A 15,223-nucleotide genomic window follows, 5' to 3' on the forward strand; every position below is an offset into this window, starting at 1 on the left:
GGGCTCCATAATGAGTGTGGAGATGGTGTGGCACTCGAGAACCTTTAAACTTAATGGCGAGTGTATCAATATCAAGCGCCTTGCCATGTGATGTGTCCATGATGATGCGGGTGTGGGACTGAACCACTGCTGATACCACGAAGAGAAGAGCTGGACTGTGTGAAGCTAGACTGGTGGATGCCTTACCAGAACTGAAGCTACCTTCTTTGAACCGTAGCCACTGACTGTAGTATCCAGGTATCTGGTCCCATGGTAGAATCAACAGTTTGTGGCGGAAGTCAGCGTGTGAAAAATAACCTCCATGCCTTAACAGCCGGCTGTAGTGATCTAGGATTGCTTGGGATGCTGGGACTGATGTGCAACTAAGGGCCGCCACACAGTCCCTCCCCCGTCCCCCTATGCCCCCCTCCTGAGAGCAGAGTGCAGGTGATGAGTGAGGTGGCAGTGAAGAAAGCTGGTATCAATGAAGTGGTGTCTTGTAGTCTTCCAGTGGCGAGGCAGTGGCCGGTGGTGTCAATGCTGCAGGTGCTGGTCATGCGATGGAGGTGAATGCTGGATGTTGGAGCACCACATGTGAGGTGGGCAGGGTGACTGGCTTTCAGGAGTACTGGCTGACTGTTTGGTAGCGAGTTTCAGTGTGGTGCATGTGACAAACGTGAGTGATGAATAAGTTGGTGGCACAAAGGGCGGGGTTACACCAAACATGTTTGGCTTGGGGCTGTGTCCAGTGCTGTGCACACAGCTGTGAGCAGGCACTGGGCATGTTTGCGCCACTGCGGGACAACAGAGGCAGGGTTGCGCTGGCATTGCCAGGTGGCTGTGAATACAGGCTAACAGCTAGTTGGCCATGTTTGACAGCTGAAAATGCACATGCTGGGTACTGCAAGCATATGATCCCAGTGCCTCCAGTGTGAGGGCAAGTGATGGTAGATATGCACTGAGCATGTGAAATAATACTGATGTGGGAGAGGTGGGGGTGGCGATGCAGCATCGGTGGCGCAATCAGATGCTGACGGTGGCAGAGGTGGAGTTGTTGCATCAGGTGTAGGCTACAGGGTAGCTGGAGGAGCAGGCACATAAGTGTATTTGGCATTGTGGATACTGGTGCCTGCATTGTCAATGGCTGGTGGGTCAGATGTGGCACCAGTGTTGCAAGGTTGGTTTTCTGCAGTGTCCCTGGCCATGTTGTGATAGACGGATGTCTCGGTGGCATCAGTGGCAGAGGCTCTTGGCTTGATGTATGAGGCAAGGCTGGCATCATCATGGGCCTGCACCTGTGGGGCATTGACAAACATGACATTTCGGTTGAGCTGTGACGGATCGGGCAGTATATAGCCGGGCTTCAGCCTATGAATGTAAATGCTGGTAGGGTTGCTGTGGGGATGCACAGTAAATGTCTTGGAGTCCTACTTCAGGACCGGTTGGTGACTGGAGTAGTGTGGGCAAAGCGGGAGCTGGTGAGCATTGATGTGCAGCATAATGTGGGCTTATGAGGCAAGGTCACTGTGAATGAATGTCATGCATATGCAGTGGCAGTAGGGAGGGGTGAACAGCAGACTTACAAACCGGTGATGAATTCAGGCAGGACATCATCTATGGGCAGGTCAGCATGCTCAAGGAAGCCACCCAACATGGGGAGCGGCTGGCTGTAAACAAGGTCAGTGGCTGACTGGGAAGGCAGTGATGGGCACACGTATGTTGCAGCTGACTTTGGCATGCTGGCAGGCAAGGCAGATGTGGGGCCAGGTTCTGCAGCCCTCTGAATACCTGGCCACTCAAAATGCTGCATCACCGGAGTGGTGGACGTGCACATGCTAGTGTGTGCCAGGCTGCTCATATGTGGCTTTACGAAAGGCAGCGAGATGAATGGGTGCAGTGAGCCAGTGGACACATTTCACTAGATACTGCTGTTTGAGCTGGAACCTGATGTATGTTGAAGGCGGAATCCAGCAGTGGCATCCATGCGAAGGCAAGGGAGTTCTGGGTCATGCTCCTGAGTGATGCTAAGTACATTGTAGTTCAGGGAAGAGGAAATGGGACAGGTGCAGCTGAGGCAGTCAACAACGATGACGATGTTATGAATTCCGGTGATGTGACATGTGTCAGTAGTAAACATCAGCTGCCGGAATTGATGTGAGGAGCACTGGTCAGAGTGTTTTGTGATGGCAAAAGTGTGATATGCTTGTGGTTGGTGAAGACCATGGAGTGATGGGCTTCCACCAATGGCCGAAAGTATTTGATTGCTGTGTTGATGATGAGGAGCTGTCTGTTATTTTCACTCAGTCATTGTTGAGCGGCAGAGAGTTTGCTGGAGAAGAAAGTGAGCAGCTGCAGGTTTTGCTGGCATGTTGCTGCAGGAAAGTGCCAATGGCCGCCTGGCTGGGGTCAACAACCTTGATGGCAAGCAGGGTGGTCGGTGGGGATGGGCAATCACAGTAACATCTGCCAAGTCACACTTTGCAGCAGAGAATCTGTCTTCCATTTGTGATGTACAAAGCACTGGCTTGTTGCGCTTGGTTCTGGCGCCATAAAGGCAATGGTGAGTGCCTCCTGTGTAGCAGTGGCACTCCTCAGATGGCGGCAGAAAAAGCTTAACATGCTGAAGAGGTGGCTGAAATCCTTGAGTGTCTCTGAGCATGGGAATTCAAAAATAGCTTGCAATTTGTGAGGCTGGGGATGTGAACTGGCAGCGGAGGTGACGTGGACCAGGAATACCACTTCACTGGCACTGAGAACACACTTTGCTATGTTGATAATGATGCCAGTGTCCTGAAGGCGTTCAAAATATTGATGAGGTGCTCGTGGTGTTCCTCAGGTGTTGCAGAAGAAACGAATATGTCGCCTAAGTAGGCAAAACAGCAGGGCAGGTGTTACAAGATGTCGTCCAAGAAAAGCTGCCACATTTGGGCCACAGTATGTAGGCCGAAGATCATGAAGGCACTGTCATACAAGCCAAACGGCGCGATGATGGCAGTCTTTTGGATACCCTTGGCTGTGACTGGAATATGGGTGAAAGTCTTGGCACAGCTGTTTTGTGCTGAAAATTGTAGCCCCCAGACAACATGTTGTAGCTGCATAGGAGTGGCGCCAGTTACAGGTCAGGGATGGTATGGCCATTTAGCTTCTGGTAATTGCCACATGGGCGCCAGGAGCCATTCTTCTCCTTGGTAAGGTGAGGGATGGACACCCATGGGCCCTTTGAAGGATGCAGCATGCTGGCGGCAAGCAGCTCGTCACACTCGGCCTTGGCGATACTGAGTGTGGCACAGCAAGCGTCATGGATGAAAAGGCACTTGTAGACTGAGGAACAGCCAAGCACAACTAATCCTAATGGCTGTTTGCATTTGGGTGCCAAGGGCAAGGTTCCCTGCTGTTTGCAGTATCCAGGTTGAAGCGCTCATGGGACCAGCAGCGGCCAGCCGTGTCACGTTAGGTATCAGCAGGCTAGTTAGAGCAGCAGTGGGGGCAGTAGCTGTCATTGCACTGGCAAGTGGTGCTGTGTGGAGTGCAGCAGTTGGAACTGAGGCAGTCCACAGTTGGCGGCAGCGTTCCCATGCCGTCTCAGGGGCAGGCAAGCATGTCTGATACTCCTGGCTGCTGGGCACTGTACTGTGGGCCAATGGAGGGGAGGGGCAGGAAGTGCCAGTGACATCATTAACAGTGTGCCGAGTGGTTGGAGTGAGCTCATAGTGAGGAGGGTGGCATGAAGGTCAGCTGACTGTGGCAGGTGGGGGTGGAGCTGGGACACAGCAGCGTCAATGGTAGACAGGGAGGCCAGCATCTCATGTACCCTTTTAGTGAGGCTTGTGGTGTCCATGAGGGAGACATCAGCATGTGACATCCCAGGTGTCAGTATTGGGGCCAGGAGGCAAGGCAACCAGATGTTGTATAGTAAACCACCGGATACTGTGTATGTCTTTATCGGGCTTTGGAGATGAGCAGGAGTTGCAAGAGTTGCCGGTCCTTGCAGTGCTTGAGGGAAAGGAGGACCCAGAAGCACTGCATCTCAGATGGTGAGTTGGGTCACAAGGTGGCACCAGAGTGTCTTGTAGCAGGTGGATTGACGTCAGATCTCTATTGCATATGGCTGATCATGATAGCAAACTTGGTGTCATCCTGGGTGACGCAGCCAGCAAAGATGGTGGCCACAGAGGAAAACCACAGGCGCTGGTCTTGAGGATTGAAGTGTGGTAAGTGAACTGCGGTACGAGCGGATGGAATGATGGCAGCAGGTTGGGGGATCAGACGTCAATGTATCAGGGTTCACAGGTCCAGTGGCAGTGGTAGCAGATGCCTAGGCTGTTCGAGTGTTGGTGGGGTGTCTGGCTCTGAGATTTGTGGCACTGGCAGTCATGTCACTACGAGTTGTGGGTGTTGCAGCGTTCCAGCTCCTCAAAGCACATGGTCATGGAGGAAATGATGCCTAGCACAATAGTGTCTGTAGCATGTTAATGAAGTTGACAGTGGGATGGGCACGTGTGGGGAAGTGACTGTGCACCTAATGGGATGAGGTGACAGATTTGCAAATTAAGTCATCAGATTTTATCCCCTGGTCATCAGTGTGGAGATGTTTTCCTATCTAATGCACTACACAGAGTACAGTGTAGTGGAGTTCAGCAGATAGGTGCTGTATAAAGGTCAGTTCTACCCGTGTCTGGAAAAAATGACACTTTTATTTAAACACTGAATTTCTACACAAAAGGAACATGAATTAGTATTACAAATTAACAGTTCTTGAATAAAGTCACTTGCTAAATTTTACAGCACTAAATAAAGGAGTGCACAGTAAGAGTAGGAGTCACTGCAAAAAGTCGCTACCTTGACACAGAGTCTCCACCAGCACAACACTAAATTTCTATCAGTGTGAGGTGCTGGGTTGATTGTCTCTCACAGGAAATATTGACCAAAAGATCAAGAATAAAGGTCACACAGCTATCACACTTGCATTAAGAACAGTGACGGGCTGACTTGGACAGTACCCTTGTGGGCACAAAATGCAAGCCAGTTGGAATGTTTGTGAGGTGAACTTGCAGTTACTCACCAGGCTCCGTAACAGGTGTGGGGACGGTGCGGTATGAGAATATCTTTAAACTCAATGGCAAGTGTCTTGATATCAAACAAGCTATGAGCTGCCACATGCTATGTCCTTCACGACACAGACACAGGATGGAACCAATGCTGAGACCACAAGGAAAAGAGCCGGGCTGGGTGAAGCTTAGCTGGTGCAAGCCTCATCAGAACCTTTGAACTGGTAGCCAGTGAATATAGTATCTAGAGTTCGGTTGCATGGCAAAATTGACAAACAGACAGCTCTAGCAATCTAGGAATTTACGGGACTGCAGGGTTGATTTGGCAGCTAAGGGCTGCGACAGCAGAATTGAAAACGTATTTCTGTCCAAGGGCATAATATTTACCAAGTATGCTGTACAAATATATAGAATTTACAAATTGTGCATAATCATATTAAGTAAAGGGGAAAAAATCACCAGCAGTAATCCATCACAACATTCACAGTAAAGACACATACACGCATCTGATGAATTTTTTTCATTACTTACCTGAAAAAAATCTTAAACAATTATGATAAAAACCTCTGCAACACTACCCTTGTTGTTGTTGTGGTGGTCTTCAGTCCTGACATTGGCTTGATGCAGCTCTCCATGCTACTCTATCCTGTGCAAGCTTCTTCATCTCCCAGTACCTACTGCAAGCTACATCCTTCTCAATCTATTTAGTGTATTCATCTCTTGGTCTCCCTCCATGATTTTTACCCTCCACGCTGCCCTCCAATACTAAATTGGTGACCCCTTGATGCCTCAGAACATGCCCTACCAACCGATCCCTTCTTCTAGTCAAGTTGTGCCGCAAACTTCTCTTCTCCCCAATCCTATTCAATGCCTCCTCATTAGTTATGTGATCTATGCATCTAATCTTCAGCATTCTTCTGTAGCACCACATTTCAAAAGCTTCTATTCTCTTCTTGTCCAAACTATTTATCATCCATGTTTTACTTCCATACATGGCTACACTCCATACAAATACTTTCAGAAACGAATTCCTGACACTTAAATCTATATTCGATGTTAATAAATTTCTCTTCTTCAGAAACACTTTCCTTGCCATTGCCAGTCTACATTTTATATCGTCTCTAATTCGACCATCATCAGTTATTTTGTTACCCAAATAGCAAAACTCCTTTACTACTTTAAGTGTCTCATTTTCTAATTTAATTCCCTCAGCATCACCCGACTTAATTCGACTATATTCCGTTATCCCCGTTTTGCTTTTGTTGATGTTCATCTTATATCCTCCTTTCAAGACACTATCCATTCCGTTCTACTGCTCTTCCAAGTCCTTTGCTGTCTCTGACAGAATTTCATTGTCATCGACAAACCACAAAGTTTTTATTTCTTCTCCATGGATTTTAATACCTACTCCAAATTTTTCTTTTGTTTCCTTCACTGCTTGCTCAATATACAGATTGAATAACACTGAGGAGAGGCTACAACCCTGTCTCACTCCCTTCCCAACCACTGCTTCCCTTTCATGTCCCTCGACTCTTATAACTACCATCTGGTTTCTGTACAAATTGTAAATAGCCTTTCGCTCCCTGCATTTTACTCCTGTCACCTTCAGAATTTGAGAGAGAGTATTCCAGTCAACATTGTCAAAAGCTTTCTCCAAGTCTACAAATGCTAGAAACATATGTTTGCCTTTCCTTAATCTATCTTCTAAGATAAGTCATAAGGTCAGCATTGCCTCACGTGTTCCAATATTTCTTTGGAATCCAAACTGATCTTCCCTGAGGTCGGCTTCTACTACTTTTTCCATTCGTCTGTAAAGAATTCACATTAATATTATGCAGCTGTGACTTATTAAACTGATAGTTCGGTAATTTTCGCATCTGTCAGCACCTGCTTTCTTTGGGATTGGAATTATTATATTCTTCTTGAAGTCTGAGGGTATTTCGCCTGTCTCATATATCTTGCTCACCACAATGGTAGAGTTTTGTCAGGACTGGCTCTCCCAAGGCTGTCAGTAGTTCTAATGGAATGTTGTCTACTCCCGTTGCCTTGTTTCGACTCATGTGTTTCAGTGCTCTGTCAAACTTTTCATGCAGTATCATATCTCACATTTCATCTTCATCTACATCCTCTTCCATTTCCATAATATTGTCCTCAAGTACATCACCGTTGTATAGACCCTCTATATACTCCTTCCACCTTTTTACTTTCCCTTCTTTGCTTAGAACTGGGTTTCCATCTGAGCTCTTTTCCATCTGAGCTCTTGATATTCATACAAGTGGTTCTCTTTTCTCCAAAGGTCTCTTTAATTTTCCTGTAGACAGTATATATCTTACCTCTGGTGAGATAAGCCCCTGTATCCTTACATTTGTCCTCTAGCCATCCGTGCTTAGCCATTTTGCACATCCTGTCGATCTCATTTTTGAGGCGTTTGTATTCTTTTTTGCCTGCTTCATTTACTGCATTTTTATATTTTCTCCTTTCATCAATTAAGTTCAATATTTCTTCTGTTACCCAAGGATATCTACTAGCCCTCATCTTTTTACCTACTTTATTCTCTGCTGCCTTCACTACTTAATCCCTCAAAGCTACCCATTCTTCTTCTACTGTATTTCTTTCCCCCATTCCTGTCAATTGTTCCCTTACGCTCTCCCCGAAACTCTGTACAACCTATGGTTCTTTCAGTTTATCCAGGTCCCATGTCCTTAAATTCCCACCTGTTTGCAGTTTCTTCAGTTTTAATCTACAGTTCATAACCAATAGATTGTGGTCAGAGTCCACATCTGTCCCTGGAAATGTCTTACAATTTGAAACCTGGTTCCTAAATCTCTGTCTTACCATTATATAATCTATCTGAAACCTGTCAGTATCTCCAGGCTTCTTCCATGTATACAACCTTCTTTTATTATTCTTGAACCAAGTGTTAGCTATGATTAAGTTGTGCTCTGTGCAAAATGCTACGAGGCGGCTTCCTCTTACATTTCTTCCCCTCAATCCATATTCACCTACTACATTTCCTTCTCTCCCTTTTCCTACTACCGAAATGCAGTCATCCATGACTATTAAATTTTCGTCTCTCTTCACTATCTGAATAATTTCTTTTATTTCATCATACATTTCTTCAATTTCTTCATCGTCTGCAGAGCTAGTTGGCACATAAATTTATACTACTGTGGTAGGCGTGGGCTTCATGTCTATCTTGGCCCCAATAATGTGTTCACTATGCTGTTTGTAGTAGCTTACCCACACTCCTATTTTTTTATTCATTATTAAACCTACTCCTGCATTACCCCTATTTGATTTTGTATTTATAACACTGTATTCACCTGACCAAAAGTCTTGTTCCTCCTGCCACCGAACTTCACAAATTCCCACTATATCTAAATTTAACGTATCCATTTCCCTTTGTAAATTTTCTAACCTACCTGCTCGATTAGGGGATCTGACATTCCACACTCCGATCCGTAGAACTCCAGTTTTCTTTCTCCTGATAATAACGTCCTCCTGAGTAGTCCCCGCCCAGAGATCCAAATGGGAGACTATTTTACCTCCGGAATATTTTACACAAGAGGATGCCATCGTCATTTAACCATATAGTAAAGCTGCATGCCCTCGGGAAAAATTTTGGCTGTAGTTTCCCCTTGCTTTCAGCCGTTCGCAATACCAGCACAGCAAGGCCGTTTTGGTTAGTGTTACAAGGCCAGATCAGTCAATCATCCAGACTGTTGCCCCTGCAACTACTGAAAAGGCTGCTGCCCCTCTTCAGGAACCATACGTTTGTCTGGCCTCTCGACAGATACCCCTCCATTTTGGTTGCACCTATGGTACGGCCATCTGTATCCCTGAGGTACGCAAGTCTCCCCTTCAATGGCAAGGTCCACGGTTCATGGGGAAGGGGACAGTACCCTTATGGAAACACATTCTTCTCATGCTTACATCAAAGAAAACTATTTTGTAATATGTTGACCATCATAGTGGATTTCTTGATATTCACTAACACCAGATACACAAACAGAAATTAAAAATTGTTTCAGTTTATTTAAAAATCATGTATTTTCTCTAATTGTAAGCTCTTCAGACAATAGGTAGCTTGATGAACAGAATTCTACTAACATTTAAAGGATCTTTGTCAATTAGTTTCATGCATTTGCTGCAAAAATCTTAATCATTCCTTTTCCATGTATTATAGACATGCACATCATGCCTAATAATGTTTTGAAATTTATTTTCAGAAACCTAACTGGTTGACATATAAAATGAGGGTATTGTCAGTACACTAAGTTCTTTGAATTTATCCCTGCAGGACTGTCTTGAAGAGTAGCTATTACACATTTAATGCCCTTTCTTCTGAAATAAAGATACTCTGTGTGTGAATATTTGTAGCACCAGCTCACAACATAGTAAAGTGAAAGTGTAGGCAGAGCCACCCAGAATTCATTTTTGATAATATGTCTTCATTTACTATAGTGGACATTTTCTTATCAGAAATACATTATAGTTTATTTTGAAGGGAATGTTTGAGGGAATGTTTTCTACATGTGGTCTCCATGTCATATATAGATGTACAGTGACACCTAGGTTCTTGTAACCATTTATTTTCTTTAGAAATGAATTGTCTAGCCTGAGATTAATTTTGGTTGGAACTACTTATACAATGTCATAATGCTACTAGTAAACATGTTATTCCCACTCTGGTATACTGCCAGACACAGCCATGTCAGAAGAGAAGTTCATGGTCAAGAATCAGAATGACCCACAGCATGAGTTTTGCATACATCGGGCAGTGCTTGTGGAATAGTAACTTCCCTAGTTCAGCAATGCAGAGTCTGGAGTCAGTTGCATACTAACCTTTAGCCCAGGTTCTTCTTTATTAGGCTTACGCTCACTTGCAGTCTGTGTTGTGATTTTTTTCACACGGTCACACTTCATCAACTCCTTGTTTGTCCTTGACCATGCTTTCGACTGTTTTTTCACTAGGTAGGTTGACTCTTGGTGTTTATCACGGGCTCATTTTGAGCATTATCCTGAATGCAATCATTTTGCTACAAGAGATATAACAGTTGAGGATAAGTATTTTCTCTCGCGTGTATGTTTGTTATCATGTGTGACCATTATGGAACTGTGCTACAGGCAACAAATCCAGCTGCAGGAGGACAACTGAAACATCATCATCAACAACAACAGGACACAGTGCTGCCAGGAGCATGAGCACGGGTGGCACAGCCACAACTGCCAACCCCACCTGCAGGTTTGATGAGACAATAGAAAGATAAAAAATTATTTATGTCATTTTAAGCTTTACTGCCAGATTAGGAGCTTCACCTATCTGGAAAATCAGAGCACTTTGTTGCTATTGAGTAACAGTGGTTTGTATGATGTAGTACAGTAACTGTGGCTCCTTGCACACCTTGAAAAGTTGAATTTTCAGAGTTGTGTCAATTACTAAGGCACTGCTGTGGTCAGCAGCTGCACGTGGTGGCTACCCACTTACAGTTTAATCAAATCAGAACCGTCCAGGTGCGTCATTGTAGCATGGTTGACAGAATTGCAGGGGTTACCACATAGACATTTTGAGTGTGAACACTGTAGCACTTCCTATTTGGGCTCCCTAATTCATGATTTGTGGTGTGGCTGGTGCCAGATGGGGCTGTACATAGTAAAGTGTTAGTTCACTCATATCTAACCTTAAATGATGTAACTTGACTACTGTGGCATAAAATTCGTTTTCAGATGATCGGTAGGTGGCAAAACTTCACAAGCCACAGCAGTGTGATGAGTCCCCATTGGGAGATATTCAGGCTCCAGTGACCACTTTGTCTAGGTGGGCTGTCAGGCTTAGCACTCGAATGGGTACTCCGAAGTTTCATCACAGGTCTGCTACAAAGGTGTGCACAGCACCAGAAAACTCTCGGTCTCAGTTGTGTGAGTCTTCCACTTAGTTCACAGTGGGCACAGAGCACCATTCTTGTCCCCACGGCCGAAGCAGTCGTATCGAGATTGCTGGTCATTACGCAAGAGGAGAGAATTCCTGTGTTTCTCTGCAGCTTGTTGCACCTGTCTTACACCAGGAGAGCTAGCAACTGTTTGTGGGAAACACCACAGGATAACATCCCCGTGTTTGAAGTCAAGTCTACAAGCACCTCAGCAGGCCCACAGCTACAGCTTATTATGATGAAACTTCCTGGCAGATTAAAACTGTGTGCCGGACCAAGACTCGAACTCGGTCCCGAGTTCGAGGCTCGGTCCGGCACACAGTTTTAATCTGCCAGGAAGTTTCATATCAGCGCACACTCCACTGCAAAGTGAAAATCTCATTCCAGCTTATTATGATAAAACTTCATACAGTGTTATGAAATGGTAAGTTGTCACTCACCATATAGTGGAGATTCTGAGTTGCAGATAGGCCAGCAGGGCTTTCATCAAAAATAGATCTCTCTCTCTCTCTCTCTCTCTCTCTCTCTCTCTCTCTCTCACACACACACACACACACACACACACACACACACACGTACACAAATGCAACTCACACACTCATGACTGCAGTCTGTGGCAACAGTTGCCAGAGGCTGCGGTCATGTGTATGTGAGTTACGTTTACTTGTGTGTGTGTGTGTGTGTGTGTGTGTGTGTGTGTGGAAAAGGGCACAGGTCATCCCCGTTTTCAAGAAGGGATGTCGAACAGATGTGCAGAACTATAGACCTATATCTCTAATGTTGATCAGTTGTAGAATTTTGGAACACGTATTATGTTCGAGTATAATGACTTTTCTGGAGACCAGAAATCTACTCTGTAGGAATCAGCATGGGTTTCCCACCCAGGGGGTCACAACTCTTTTGTGGATACGTGCGTAGCGAGCACGGGACCCCGAGCTAATGTGGCCCTCCTTCCTTTCCGGGCTGCATACCTTACTTTTCCGCATCCTTCCCTATCCGCCATCTTCGCCCCCCCTCCCCTCACCTCTGGCTCTTTCCTTCCCTTTCTCCCCCTCTGGGAGTATGGTTTGTGCCTACGTCCGGAGACAGACGCTCGTAAATGTAACGCATTCTTCGCCTTCTCTGCTTGTATGTCTTCATCCATCCTTTGTCCTTCTCTTTTCCTTACCTCTTCTCTTTACCCTTTTCTCCGCTGTGGCGTTTGAGACCTCTCTTCTTTCCTATCCCTTTCTTTGTTTTTCCCTTTCTCTTTCTTCCTCCCTGTGTGTGTCTGAAGGCCGACCCATGCATTTTTGTGCGTAATTCCCCGCCCCGGGTAGACAGGTAGGACACATACGTACCCCCTGGTAACGGCCAGGCCCAGGGAGGGGTGATTACCCGAGCTGATACCTTCCGAAAGTGCCGATTGGTCCCTCCGTCCATTTGTCGGGAGGTGTGACCTGAGGTGTGAACAATCACCTAAGGCGGGAGTGCCCTCAGAGAGGGCCCCCACAAGGGAGGAGCGCACCATCGGAGACGCCGGTAATCATGGGGGATTCTTCCGCAATGGTTTCCTCACCTTCCACTATGTCTGCTCACAAGCGTAAGTTCACTGAGTCTCAGCCACAGACAGTTCTTCCATCGTTGCCACAGTTCCTTGTTGTTTCTCGGTCTGACGAAGGTCACGACTTCTCCACGGTCAACCCTTTCATTATTCAGAAAGGTGTCAACGCAATTGCAGGTCCTGTAAAGTCTTGTTCCAGACTACAGAATGGCACCTTGTTGTTAAAAACAGTCAGTGCCCTCCAGGCACAAAAATTGCTGCGTACTTCACTGCTACACACCTTCCCTGTCTGGGTTGAAGCGCACCGTACTTTAAATTCCTCACGTGGAGTCATTTATACACGCTCCCTCAATGGATTGTCTGACGAAGAAATTCAGCACTACCTGTCTGACCAGAGCGTAATGGCTGTTCATGGAGTTATGAAAAGGGTTGACACGAACATCATTCCAACCCGCACTGTCTTCTTGACATTTGACAAAGTTCAACTCCCATCGAAAATCAAAGCAGGCTGTGAGATAATTTCCGTTTGCCCTTATGTCCCAAACCCTACGCGTTGCTATCGGTGTCAGCGGTTCAATCACACCAGCCAGTCCTGTTCCAATCTGGCCAAATGTGTTACATGTGGCAAGGATGCCCATGAGGATGCTTGTCCACCTCCATCCCCTCGCTGCATCAACTGTATGGGTGACCACACTGCTTCCTCTCGAGATTGCCCCGTTTTTAAAGACGAAAAGCTCATCCAGGAAATCAGAGTCAGGGAAAAGATGTCGACCTTTGCTGCTCGAAAATTATTCACCAGTCGACAGCCCACTGTGCCTCAGACAGGAAAATACAGCACTGTCCTTGCTTCTCCTCGGCCAACAAAGGAGGTGGCCACGCAGACTTGCGACCTCACCTTTAGTGCCACAGTCGTCAGATCGGCCAGCGCAAAGATTGCCCGTTCAACCTCACCACTTTCGCCTGCCCACTCTATGGCTCATCCTTCATCGGGTTCTGCTAAATCTCGAGCCCAAAAGTCAGACACCAAGATTTCGAAAAAAGAGCATACTCGTTAAGATTTTTTACGTACCCCAACTTCACAACCATCGGTTCCTCCTCCATCTAAACATCATATTTCCAAGAAGGCTACTAAAAAACCCAGTTTATCTCCTTCTCCGCCAAGGCGTGTCCCATCTACAGCACCACCTGGCGGAAATCGCCCTCGGCCGTCTTCTGTGTCGCCGAGGCGCACTGCTGGCAGCCGATCAACCGGCCGATTGCTGGTGGCACAAGCTGCTCCAGAACAACCTATGGATCAGGATCTTCTGCCTTCGGCTGAATGCCATTCCATGCTGTCGGTCACAAGCTCTGAGCAGTCGATGATTTGACAGCAACCTTGGTCACATTCCTCCATTTTCTGTTCACCCTATGTCCATTATCCACTGGAATATCCGTGGCATTCGAGCCAATCAGGATGAATTGTTGATCCTCTTACAATCCTACTCGCCGGTCATCTTCTGTCTTCAGAAAACAAAGCTGCGTCCCCATGACCGCTTTGTTCTCCCCCATTTTCAGTCCGTCCGATTTGATCTCCCTTCTGTTGAAGGCACTGCAGCCCATGGAGGACTCATGATTCTTCTCCATGATACTCTCCATTATCACCCAATCCACTTAAACACTTCCTTCCAAGCTGTCACTGTCCGTCTTTCCCTTTCTGGATATACCTTTTCTCTTTGTACTGTATACATTCCATCGTCCACACCAATGGCACGAGCTGATCTCCTTCATCTTCTTGGTCAGCTTCCACCCCCCTATTTGCTGGTTGCGGACTTCAATGCCCACCACCCGCTTTGGGGATTTCCACATCCTTGTCCACGTGGCTCACTATTGCTAGACGTCTTCCACCAAGCGGATCTAGTTTGACTCAACACTGGGGTCCCTGCGTTTTTGTCTGCCTCCACGACAAATTTCTCTCACTTGGACCTTTCAGTCAGTACTGTTCCGCTAGCTCGGCGCTTCGAATGGTTCGCCCTTGACGATACACACTTGAGTGACCACTTTCCATGTGTCTTTAGACTGCAGCCTCAACTGCCATATATGCGCCCGCGACGCAGGAAGTTTGCCCAAGCCGATTGGACACTTTTTTCGTCTCTAGCGACATTTGATGACCTTCACTTTCCCACCGTCGACGATGAGGTCACACATATTACCGACGTTATTCTTACAGCTGCGGAACGTTCAATACCACGCACCTCCGAATTGCCCCGGCGCCCCCCAGTTCCTTGGTGGAACGAGGCGTGCCGTGACGCAATACGTGACCGGCGACGTGCTCTTCGCGTTTTCCACCACCATCCTACTTTGGCCAACTGTATCCACTATAAGCAGTTCCATGCGCGATGCCATCGCGTCATCCGCGATATCAAGATGGCAAGCTGGAAATTCTTTATTAGCTCATTTAACACCTTCACTCCCTCCTCGGAAGTTTGGAGTCGGCTTCGACGGTTATCAGGCGCGCCTAGTTTCTCCCCGGTCTCTGGGCTCACTGTCGCGCATGATACATTAGTGGACCCTGTCACAATTTCTAACTCATTGGGTCAGCACTTTGTTGAGATTTCGAGCTCTTCAAATTACCCACCAGTGTTTCTCCCGAAGAAACGTGCAGCGGAAGTGCGACCTCTTGCTTTCTCCTCTCAAAATCGCAAAAGCTACAATACTGTTTTCTCCATGCGGGAACTCCAACATGC

At 46.6% G+C, this 15,223-nt stretch overlaps 1 protein-coding gene across 2 annotated transcripts in view; it reads left to right on the forward strand.

Annotated features, from left to right (window-relative positions):
- LOC126462433 (set1/Ash2 histone methyltransferase complex subunit ASH2-like) overlaps positions 1-15,223 on the forward strand; it is a 121,726-nt gene that overhangs the window by 19,741 nt on the left and 86,762 nt on the right. Inside the window, exon 1 of one of the 2 annotated variants that reach the window (XM_050096072.1) lies at positions 10,178-10,272. The exons of the other annotated variant lie outside the window; for it this stretch is intronic. Within the exon in view, the coding sequence (XP_049952029.1) occupies positions 10,229-10,272 (44 nt within the window). The 5' untranslated portion in view covers positions 10,178-10,228. Of the gene's footprint in view, positions 1-10,177; positions 10,273-15,223 lie in introns of those variants that run through there. 2 annotated transcript variants of the gene reach the window in all.

This window comes from Schistocerca serialis, chromosome 1 (genome assembly GCF_023864345.2).
Source record: "Schistocerca serialis cubense isolate TAMUIC-IGC-003099 chromosome 1, iqSchSeri2.2, whole genome shotgun sequence".
Classification (NCBI taxonomy): Eukaryota; Metazoa; Arthropoda; class Insecta; order Orthoptera; family Acrididae; genus Schistocerca; species Schistocerca serialis.